Source organism: Mobula birostris, chromosome 22 (genome assembly GCF_030028105.1).
Source record: "Mobula birostris isolate sMobBir1 chromosome 22, sMobBir1.hap1, whole genome shotgun sequence".
Lineage (NCBI taxonomy): Eukaryota > Metazoa > Chordata > Chondrichthyes > Myliobatiformes > Myliobatidae > Mobula > Mobula birostris.
In genome coordinates this window covers 14,594,187-14,606,409 of record NC_092391.1, presented here as the reverse complement: position 1 = coordinate 14,606,409, position 12,223 = coordinate 14,594,187, and the positions used below count along the sequence as shown (strand labels likewise).

The 12,223-nt window shown below is 46.9% G+C and overlaps 1 protein-coding gene across 4 annotated transcripts in view; it reads right to left on the bottom strand.

The window, feature by feature from the left end:
• Nucleotides 1–12,223, bottom strand: part of LOC140186150 (gelsolin-like) — a 98,218-nt gene that overhangs the window by 5,620 nt on the left and 80,375 nt on the right. For all 4 annotated transcript variants that reach the window (XM_072240070.1, XM_072240071.1, XM_072240068.1 and 1 more), the window contains 4 exons: nt 10,674–10,848; nt 9,261–9,382; nt 3,075–3,152; nt 705–765 (listed from right to left, as the gene is read on the bottom strand). In XM_072240070.1, coding sequence (XP_072096171.1) covers nt 705–765; nt 3,075–3,152; nt 9,261–9,382; nt 10,674–10,848 — 436 coding nt within the window. The remainder of the gene's footprint in view (nt 1–704; nt 766–3,074; nt 3,153–9,260; nt 9,383–10,673; nt 10,849–12,223) is intronic.

The window sequence follows — 12,223 nt, the reverse complement described above, 5'->3', positions numbered from 1 at the left end:
TTTTTCCACCCACATTAGGAGGTAGCAAGACTCAGGACGTGACCACCATGCATGGGGGCTGAAGCAGGTCTCCTTTCATTGGCATGGGAAGTACCATACCACACCTGACTTGGCACTATTCAACACTGAAAGAGAGACTCCCTACCCAAGTCATGAGAAAAACTCCAAAAAAAAAATCATCTTATTTAATAGATGCTACACTAGCTATTTATCAAATATTTATCAGGAGCACTACGTACCCATAGCATTGTCAATGATCCCTCCCACATCTGTTCTACGTTAATGTGCGAACTCCACACAAAGAACTCAAATCTCTAGAGCAGGGGTTCCCAACTTGGATTCCACAGACTCCTCGCTTAACGGTAATGGTACGTGGCATTAAAAAAAGAGTTGGGAGCCCCTGTTCTAGATTAACCCATTGGAACTGGCTGCATATTTCCAAGCGGAGAGATTTTGCTGTGGCAAAACTCGTATCTCCTTCAACACCCTTCTAAGTAGGGAACATTCAGAGCAGACCACAGTCTCACCGCTTCCCAGATGCACACTGTCTTCTCCACAGCAACCATTTTACCCCCTGTGAATTCAATCAGGCCGTCACCCAGCAACTTGGCCTCCAGCTGATCCCATGACCTCAACCCCTCATTCCACTAGGGCTGCGCCAAGAGATGGACACGAGGGAAACAAAGTGATCCCAAAGTCCTCACCTGATGCCAGAGCCTCTGACTTTTCCTCTTCCTGTGCATCATTACCAATCCAGACGAAGACCTGGAGAAGAGAAAATGTAGGTTAAAAAGTTGGCATGACATCATGGGCCAAAGGGCTCGTATTTGGCTGTACTTTTCTATGGCCTAACACTTGTTAATCGGTCCCCACCATCAAATATCAGAGCCCACTGAAACAAACAAAAAAAGAATGCTACCTCAGGTACCAGGAGGGAGATAAACAAAGACTAAGACAGACTGCAATGTAACAGGCCCTTCAGCATATCGAGTCACAAAAGCTTTCAGTTCGACTTGGTCTTTTGGACCTAAAAATGCAATTAGTTGCAATTTAAAAGGATGTTCTACGAGTCTGTGGTGGCCAGTGTTATCATGTTTGCTGTTGTGTGCTGGGGCAGCAGGCTGAGGGTAGCAGACACCAACAGAATCAACAAACTCATTCGTAAGGCCAGTGATGTTGTGGGGATGGAACTGGGCTCTCTGACGGTGGTGTCTGAAAAGAGGATGCTGTCCAAGTTGCATGCCATCTTGGACAATGTCTCCCATCCACTACATAATATACTGGGTGGGCACAGGAGTACATTCAGCCAGAGACTCATTCCACCGAGATGCAACACAGAGCGTCATAGGAAGTCATTCCTGCCTGTGGCCATCAAACTTCACAACTCCTCCCTTAGAGAGTCAGACACCCTGAGCCGATAGGCTGGTCCTGGACTTATTTCCTGGCATAATTTACATATTACTATTTAACTATTTATGGTTTTATTACTATTTATTATTTATGGTGCAACTGTAACGAAAACCAATTTCCCCCGGGATCAATAAATTATGACTATGACTACTATGAAAAGGTGCCCCACCTGTAGTCCAACCATTTGCTCTGGAGATAGGTCACCTTGAACTTGGGGAAAAAAAAGCAATACAGACAATGTTGGTTCTTGCAACATGATCTTCTCTAGAAGTTTAACCGAGATATTTCATTGCAACATTCACATTGAATGTACAGTCAATTTTCTTCATCACCTCAATAATGAACTGTGGTCCTCGTAGGAGACCAGCCCTTTGGAACAGAAATATGGTACTGCAACTAAAGCAAGTTATTTTATTTGTGGGCAGGATTTAAATTGGTGATAGGAAATCTGTTCTGTTATTGTACATCTTTCCCAATTTGGGTGAATGACATCAGATATTACGTCACAAAGGACAAGTTATAGTTTATGGACTGTCATCACCACTGGCTCCGAATAGAACAGCCCTCACCTTCCCTCTCCAACATCTCTTCTATCCAATTGTTTCCTAGAGTGGAAATGTCTAGGACCAGAGGGCACAGCTTCAGAACACAAGGACATCCCTTTAGAACAGACATGAGGAGCAATTTCTTTAGCTACAGGGTGGTGAATCTGTGGAATTCATTGTCACAGACTGCTGTAGAGACCAATTCACTGGGCATATTTAAAGTAGAGGCTAATAGGGCCTTGATCAGTAAGGAGCCTCAAAGGTCATGGGGAGAAGGCAGGAGAATGGGGTTGAGAGAGATAATAAATCAGCCATGATGGAATGGTAGAGCAGATTCAATGGGCCAGGTGGCCTAATTCTGTTCCTGTGCCTTATGGTTTTAATTTCATTGATCTTGACCACTTCCATTTCCACCAATGCCTTCCCGGTCCAAGTCATAGTGATGAGTGAAAGAGGTTCCTCCTCATATCTCGTGTTGGATACACCCCACCCCTGCTACTAAAGTTTCAAACCTCCATTAGCTACTTGTTGAACTCTACACTGGGGAGATTTTCCCCTCTTCATCTTCCAGTCCTGATCTCTACTTCAACCAGATCTTCCTCTTTAGGGGGACAATCCCTGTTTCCCCACAATAATCCTACAGCTGAAATCACTCATTCCTGAAACCTCTGCAGTCAATGTTGAGAAAACACAGTAGTTAACAACATGACCTGTTGAATTCTTGGCAGATATGAACCCCACATGCCACTGAACTTTAAGCAGATGATCCTTTTATGTTAAAATGCATAAGCTATACAATGGACTTTTTGAGGCAAGTACTCAAGTAACCAACCTGTGTTACTCCTCAATGCAAACAGATCCTCCTGATTTAATCAATATCCGATATATTGCTTTTAAAATTTCTTGCATTGCCAGAACAGGGCAGTCTGTGACAGGGGCAGATCCAGTGTTGACAGGGGATCAGATCTTGTTTGCTCCAAGTTCGCAGTTGGTGCCCCATTTGACCCAGAGAGCAAATCCGAAGCTTTTCGCTTCTGAAGAACCTTTCAAAGTCTGCCCCATGTGGGGGGAGGGGGGGGCAGGGGGGGAGAATATGAACAAGTCCACAGTTAACCTCACCTGGTCCCACGTGTCAAGGATCATGACATCATCAGTGGCCAAGTCATCTTGTGTCTGCTCACCAGGAACCTCCTCGATCTAAGAGAGTGCACAAAGAGAGTGAGAAATTACAGACCATTTCCAGACAGACCCCTTCAATATTTTAGGAACAGCTTCTTCTTCTCTGCCATCAGATTTCTGAATAGCTATGAACACAACTTTGTTATTTTTTCCCCTCTTTTTGCACATAGATATTATAGAAACATAGAAAACCTACAGCACGATACACGCCCTTCGGCCCACAAAGCTGTGCCAAACATGTCCCTATCTTAGAAATTACCTAGGGTTACCCATAGCCCTCTATTTTTCTGAGCTCCATGTAGCTGTCCAGGAGTCTCTTAAATGACCCTATCGTACCTGCCTTCACCACTGTCGCTGGCAGCCCATTCTACGCACTCACCACTCTCTGCGTAAAAAACTTACCCCTCATACCTCCTCTGTACCTGCTTCCAAGCACCTTAAAACTGTGCCCTCTCGTGCTAGCCATTTCAGCCCTGGAAAAAGCCTCTGACTATCCACACGATCAATGCCTCTCATTATCTTGTACACCTCTATCAGGTCACCTCTCATCCTCCATCGCTCTAAGGAAAAAAGGCCAAGTTCACTCAACCTATTCTCATGAGGCATGCTCCCCAATCCAGGCAACATCCTTCTAAATCTCCTCTGCACCCTTTCTATGGTTTCCACATCCTTCCTGTAGTGAGGCGATCAGAACTGAGCACAGTACTCCAAGTGGGGTCTGACCAGGGTCCAATATACCTGCAACATTACCTCTCAGCTCCTAAACTCAATCCCACGATTGATGAAGGCCAATGCACCGTATGCCTTCTTAACCACAGAGTCAACCTGCCCAGCAGCTTTGAGTGTCCATGGACTCGGACCCCAAGATCCCTCTGATCCTCCACACTGCCAAGAGTCTTACCATTAATACTATATTCTGCCATCATATTTGACCTATCAAACTGAACCACCTGTTATGTTTTATGTATTGCACCGTTCTGCTGCCACAAAACTTTTAAGTTTGTAGGGATGGTTTAGGGGACCAAGAGGAGTTAGTAGTCAGATTAGGGATTAAATTAAATTAGATTATGAGGACATGCAGTCCTCTTTTATTGTCATTTAGTAATGCATGCATTAAGAAATGATACAATGTTCCTCCAGTGTGATATCACAGAAACACAAGACAGACCAAGACTGAAAAACTGACAAAAACCACATAATTATAACATATAGTTACAACAGTGCAAGCAATACCGTAATTTGATAAAGAACAGACTATGGGCATGGTAAAAAAAAAGTCTCAAAGTCTCTCAAAAGTCCCATCATCTCACGCAGACGGTAGAAGGAAGAAAACTCTCCCTGCCATGAGCTTCCAGCGCCACAAACTTGCCGATGCAGCATCCTGGAAGCACCCAACCACATTAGGATCAAAGATGTGGAGGCCTCTGCTCTGCACTCGAAATCCAGTGACACGGACAGGTGAAGGACAGACGGAGTCCGGCAACGTGGACGAGTGACGAAGGCGATCCACAGTCCAGGCATCTGCTCCGCGCTCGAAGGCCAGTGACGCGAACAGATGACGAAAGACGTCCAAAGTTACGGCCTCCGCTAGGTGCTCAAAGGCCAGCGACATGGGTAGGTGAGGAAGGGTGTCGGGGTGCCCCAGGATCGGACATCTGTGTGAGCAGGCGGCACAAGGGCTGGTCGGTCAGTGCGCCTGGAGTTGGAGTCTAGGGTTCAGCGTCCCACCGTCAGCTAGTCCAGGGGTGGATACTGAAGATCGGAACCCAAGGGTTGATTGGAAGTTTGAAGTCGAAGCCTGGGAAGTGGAGTCCTGTACGCGTACGTGGGTGGGAGGGAGGAACAGGGGCTTGTTTTGCTGTTACTGTTTTGTTGCTTCTTGCGTTCTGCCGAGCTTCGTGGGTATGCTACGTTGGTGGCAGTATGAGTGGTGACACCCGCAGGCTGCCCCCAACACATCCCAAGATTGTGTTGATTGTTAAGGCAAGTGACAAGTTTCACTGCATTTTGATACATGTGACAAATTTAAATCTGAATGACCAGCATGTAAACTGTACGAAGGTGGACACCAGCCTTCCTGTTCAGGAAGATTATCGTCATGGGAACATGCTGTAATCACAACACACTTTCATCACCCTAGTTTACTACAAGTCATGACAGAGACCATATTCTCCTTTCCAGCCAAACTGGTTTGAGTTACTGTTATTAAACTACAGCGTGAAGTGGAATAAGCCCTTCAAACCACGACGCCCAGAAAACTCCCAATTGGTCACCTCTCCCAGAATGTAACCGCGCGTCGCGGCAACGCAGAACGCAACAGCTGTGATTGGTCAGCTTGGTAGCATCGCATTTCCTCCTACGCTGCAATAGCTTCCCATTGGGCGACTGAAGAGCAGGAAAGGAACTCTGGCTGCAATGCTTTCCATAAAGCTTTACAGACCTCCGAAATTATGGAGGACACATCTCGCTTTCACGAAAAAGATGTTCACTGCTTGTTTACCCCGAGAAAGACTACCATGACCATGAAGCCTTGCACGGGCAGGTGTGTGCGCATGCGTAACCTGCGCGAATTGCAGAGCGACACAGACACACCAACACACAAGTATAAATGCTCACAACGCATGTAAGTCACTTGCGTAGGTTACGGCGTCAAGTTAACGCAGAAGTATAAATCAGGCCTTACAGGCAGTGCCAGGAATTGAACTCTGATCGCCTGTACTGTAAAGCATTGTGGTAGCCACTACAATACCATGCCACACTAAATTTACACACAGTCACCAGAACTGAATCATTCCAGTAACAAATTCTTGCCCCATATCTCTCGAAGGATGCAGCCCCAAATGTACCACCTTTACTAATTACGATGGAACGCGCCTCTCTCTGAAACGTCACCAGACCAGAGACGTAGTCAATATCTAGCAAACAGATAAGCACCTACAAATTACCTCAATGATTCCACTACTGACATCAGGTAATTAGGCCCGGCCCGTGTCTCGGCAGAGTTCCAGCCTAGGGTTTGCCTCTCCTCCAACTTGTTCTAGGTTCAGACAATGAATCAGCTCAAGTTAACACACGCAAAATATTGGAGGGGCTCAGCAGGTCGGGCAGCATTTCTGGAGGGAAATAAACAGTCGACATTTTCTGCTGGGGCCCTTCATCAGGACCGGAAAGGAACCCTTCTTTTTCTCGGCCCAATACATCAACTGTTCATTCCTCTCCACGGATGCTGCCTGACCTGCTGAGATCCTCCAGCATTTGGTGTGTTGCTCAAGATTTCCATCACCTACAGAATCTCAATCCAACAGCCCCTTTTTTTTTCAAATTTCCAAAATAAACTTTTGCTTTTTTTAAAAAATGAATAAACAGCATTTCTTTTTTTAATAAGAGGTAACATCATTTTTTAAAAACCACACTACTGCCACCTGGGATGATAAATCACTTCAACCTTCCCCACTCAGCCCCTTCATGGGCAGTGGAAGGAGACAGACTGGGGTCCTTAGCCATGGAGCCTTTGCTTTGGCTACGCAGCGTTTCAGTGGGTCCATCAGCACGTCCTCCTGCAGTCTGGACCGTGCCAGCCAACGGCATTTCCTTACTGGTATCTCAACGTGCAGGAAGACCATCAAGTTCCGAGCAGGTGAAGGGAGCCTTTCACTGAGTCGAGGGTCTTTGTGTGACCCCGGGAACAGCCCACAGATTGGAGTCCTCTGTCCCACAGTTGCTTGGGACGAACCAAGGCGAAAAGGACCCACGCCCTTCTAGCTAATCCACAGTCCGGAAAGAGATGGGTGACCACTGCCTCCCCGAGGGGGTTGCTATTCCATCCGGACTTCTCTTCAGTAATGGCGGGCAGGCTCAGTGCTCACAGGCGTACGGAGGGTTACTTACAGCTTGCCCCATCAGACTGGATAGGCTCACCTGCCAAAAGATAGGCTTCCCACCTATACTGATCTACCTGTGCATCCGGCAGCCGCAAGATAAATTCCACCCCCCCCCACCCAAAGCTTTACCTCCCTTAGCCACATTTAATATTCACTCTACGTGCTTGAAGCCACTACCTTCCTGCACACCATGGGAACCAGCCTCTCCACTACAGACTCTGTCTATACTTCTCGCTGCCTCTGCAAAGCAGGCAGCATCATGAAATATCCCACCCTCCCATCGGGCAGAAGACACAACAGTCTGAAGGGACGACCACCGAGGTCAAGCTCAGCTTCTGTCCCACTGTTATCAGACTCTTGTTCCATAAGGTGGGGTCTTGGCCTCAGACTCCTGTGTGACAAGTTGGACTCTTGGTCTCACGATCTACCCCACTATGACCTTGCACCTTATCCTTTACCTGCACTGCACACTTTTGGTAGGTTTTACGCTTTCTTCTGCAGTGTTATTGTTTTACCTTTTTCTAGCTCAATGCACTGTTACTCTAGGACCAGATGCACAGCCTCAGACGAGAGAAGGGGTTCCCAAGCTGGGCTCCACAGACCCTTTGATTAATGGTATTGGTTCACGGCATTAAAAAAGGTTGGGAACCCCTGGACTAGAAAGACTTCCATTTACAACAGAGACGAGGAGGAATTTCTTTAGCCGGGGGCGGGGGGAGGAAATGAATCTGAGGAATTCTTTGTCACAGTCGGCTGTGGAGGCCAGGTCCTTGAGTATATTTAAAGTGGAGGCTGATAAGTTCTTGATTACTCAAAACATCAAAGGTTACAGGGAGAAGGCAGGAGAATGGAATTGAGAAGGAAAATGGCAGAAGACTTACATAGAACATAGAACAGTACAGGCCCTTCGGCCCTCAGTGTTGTGCCGACCCTTAAACCCTGCCTCCCATATAACCAACCCCTCACCTTAAATTCCTCCATATACCTGTCCAGTAGTCTCTTAAATCTTACAACTTGATGGGCTGAAAGACCATATGGTCTTATGGTTTGATTTGTATGGACAGATTGCAAAACAAGTTTTCCAATGTATAATAAACTGATGTGACAATAATAAACCAATATCTGTGCCTCATTTCCTCTTAACTCACCTGAAATTATGTACCATCTGACCTTGGGACTTTGTCCTGCTCTGCTATTTCCTACTGCACCCTTCGTCCTGGCACCCAAGTTATGCTCAATTACCATACTGCCTCCTTAACTGAATTCCCAAAAATTGCCACAATCAGACTCCAGGCCGGAAGACGGGAACAACAGTCGGCGATCCGAACGCAGCTGGGGGAGAAGCAATAAGCCCGAGCTACTTAGGCCGACCTTACATGCAAGTGAGGGGCTTCTCCCATCCACACTGCCTTGGGTTTGAACTGAAGAAGTTCCAGATGGCACCAAGCTGTAGTTGCCATCAGGCCATGGCTTCGACTTAGCTGCTTTTTTAAGCTTGAAGGGATAGTTTTGGGAACAGAGGGGGGGAAATCAGGGGTCATGTAAGGGTTTATGTACAGGGATGCGGAGGAAGTTAGAGGTCAGGCCTCCGCTCCACACTCAAAGTCCAGCAACGTGGGTCTAGGGCTATCCCAGGCTGGTGGTTCCCAGGATCGGCTGTCCACACGAGCAGGAGGCAGGAGGAGGCCCAAGGACCAGCCAGAGTTCGAGCCTGGAGTCTGGGGTCCCCATCATCGGCTAGTCCAGGAGTCAGTACCGAAGATCTAAGCCTGAAGGTCAATCAGAAGTCCGGAAGTCAAAGCCCAAGGACTGGAGGCACAGAGGCCTGCCCTGGTGTTGGAAGACTGTCCAGCTGTCTGGGAGGTTGAGAAGAATGCGGCTTGTTGATTGTGTTCTGATTTGCACGTGTGGGCTGCCCCCAGTATATCAATAGTTTGTGTTGGTTAACACAAATGACACATTTCACTGTAAATGTGATCAATAAATTTGAATCTGAACCATTATGTCAATGCCTCAGGCCTATGACGGGCAGTGTGCATAGGGAACAGTGGACAGCTATCTGCTACATGTCATATATAATAAAAATTTGGATGAGAACACTTGGTCTGATTAGCAAGTTTGCGGACAACGACAAAAATCGGAGGCCCAATGAAGAATGAAGATTGGCTGTTACCATAGTTACTACGGCATCACACGGGCAACTATCAACAGAAACCCCAAGAAGCGGAACGCAGGTCAAACTCACAATGAAACTGCCCGTTTTGTTGGAGCAGGCAAAGAGACGAGGGGGATGAACGTCCATCTTGTTCTTCAGTCTTGGTGACGTGCGATACTCAGCCTTTCCTCCCAGGATGTCCCAGAACTCACCTGCCATCAATCACAGGAAAACCAAGAGTGAGAGACCCAGGGAATCAACACACCCAGCACACGGACTGCACATCGGAAGCCGTGAATCACTAGGAAATAACCAAAATAAAACACAGGGCATCGAACATACACCATAACAGCACAGTACAGATCCTTTGGCCCACAATGCTGCTCTGACGACTTAACCTACTCCAAGATCAATCTAACAAGATGATCGACGTTACAAATATATAAACGCTTGCATCTCATGGCAAATTCATGGGCACGTAGGTGGGAAAGGTCAGAAGAACAAAATGAATTGGGTTTGTAGTAATATTGAAGGGTGATACAGGTTAAAAAAGGCTTAAGGTTTATTTCAGCTTCCTGCTCACAAAGTATAACAGACAGTATACAGTATTATACAATGTTATTTCCATAAATAAACATTCAGGCTTTTTCCAAGTTCCTGAGTGTCAATATCTCTGAAAAGGTTTTTCAGGCCTAATGTACTGATCCAATTACAAAGAGGGCAACCCAGCTGCTGTATTGTGTGAGGAGTTTGAGGAGATTTGGCATGTCTCCAAAGACATGCCAGCAAGTTTCTACAGGTACACCGTGAGAGCATTCTAACTGGTCGCATCGCCGTCTGGTCACTGCACAGGACTGGAAAAAGCTGCAGAGAGTCGTAAACTCAGCCAGCTCTATCAGGGGGCACTTGCCTCCCCGGTGTCTCAGACAGGCAGCATCCATCATTAAGGACCCTCATCACCCAGGACAAGCCCTCTCCTCATTGCTACTTCAACTCTGAACTGACTCCGCAACCTACAGGTTCACTTTCAAAGACTCTACAACTCATGGTCTCAATATTGTTTACTGATTGCGTTTTTTTTTTTGTATTCACACAGTTCGTCTTCTTTTGCACATTGGTTGTTTGTCAGTGTTTCTGTGTAGATGTTCAATGATTCTGTTGTATTTCTTCATCCTACTGCAAGAAAATTAATCTCAGGGTCGTATATGGTAACATATGTGTACTTTGTTAATAAATTTACCTAGAACTCTATTATAATTTTTATGTCTTGTACTGTACTGCTGCCTCAAAACAAACTTGACAACATACGTCAGGGATAATAAATCTGATTCTGGAGAAAGTTTTCTTCATCACCTTCTATTGGGAATGATTGGTTTGATTCCCCCGCCCTTCATCGTCCTGCTCGAGTTCTGGCAGGGGAAGACATTGGAAATAAAATGGCCGTCCATTAGGGTGAAGGGCCCCGGTTGGACCAGTCACGGGACCCACGCGCTCTTCACCCACCTGGTTCGCTCCCCTCGGCCACCTCCGACGCGCTGACTCCCAGGATGTCGAGGAGCTGTTGCGCCCCCTGCTTCTCGGCGTCACTGGCTCCCTGGCCCACCCACACGTAGGAAGAGCCGGGGGTCTTCAGGACAAAGACGTCATTCGAGTTCAGGTTGGAGGCGGCAGCATCGACCTGCAGGCGGACAGAAGTCGTTCATAGGATCACCATAAACTCAGGCGCAGTAAACACACACACACACACACACACACACACACACACACACACACACACACTTACTTCAACTCCAAAATCTTTGGCCTCGAGACAGCTAGCCCTCATTGAATTCAGGAACTTCCGAGCTCTTCCCCATTCCCATGGTAACTGCATTTCCACTCAACACAAGGGCTGCTCCACGTAACCAAAACCCTTTCATACACCCCGAGGACTCAATCCTCAGGGTGGGGGTAGATGCTAGTGGGCTTAAAATGTAATCCAAGTGGAATGGAGCTGATAGTGAAGGAACAGGATTGGGCTGAAGGCAGGACAGTAATTTTGGGTAGCCAGCTGAAAACTGGTTAGCATCCCCCAAGGTGTGAGAATTGGAGAATTGGGGGTTGATGGGGGAGGGGTGGCAGTGAAAGACGCAGGATTGTGACCACTTTTCAATACAGTTGGCAACTGCTGTCCTGTAGACAGGGACCTAGATAGCTGACCACACCTTCTATTTAAATTTACACGACGTGTCCCTGGCCTGGTGACCCCCACGCTTCTATTGTCCTCAGAGGCAGGCAAGGTGTGACAACATCCAACCAACAGCGCAGCTATTGCGAGACAGAGAAAGAGTGAGCGGGGGGCTCACACATTACGAGAAAGGACAAAATGCCTTTCACCCGAGGAGTCATTGGTCATTGCATGGCAGCGGTCCCAACTGGAGGGTGGAGTTCTGTTTTGGGGAAGTAGCTGGAACTGACTCTTAAAGAATTTCCTTCCTCCACTGGTCAATTATCCCGTGCAGTTCCACCAGGGAAACAAAGATGTTACTAGTCTGTGTGATCTACAAGGAAGGGCCATTAGAGACCCCCAGCACCCAGGCCATGCTCTCTTCTCACTGCTGCCATCGGGAAGGAGGTACAGGAGTCTCAGGATTCACACCACCAGGTTCAGGAACAGTTACCACCCCTCAACCATCAGACTGCTGAAGCAGGGTGGGTAACTTCACTCTGAGCTGACTGCACAAGCTATGGACTCACTTCCAAGAACTCTCCAACTCATGTTCCCCATGTTATTTATTTACTTGTTATGGTTGTTTGCACAGCTTGTCTTCTTTCGCACACTGGTTGTCTGTCAGTCTTTGTGTCGTTTCCCATTGATTCTATTGTATTTATTTGTCTTACTGTGAATGCCCGCAAGAAAATGAGTCTCGGGTTAGTATATGGTGACATATACGTTCTTTGATAATAAATTTACTTTGGACTTCCAGGATATGCTGTCTGTTCAAACTTGACTTTAGAATTTAACTCCTAACTAAACATTCCAGGAAGAACCTAACTTGGATTCAACACACCCT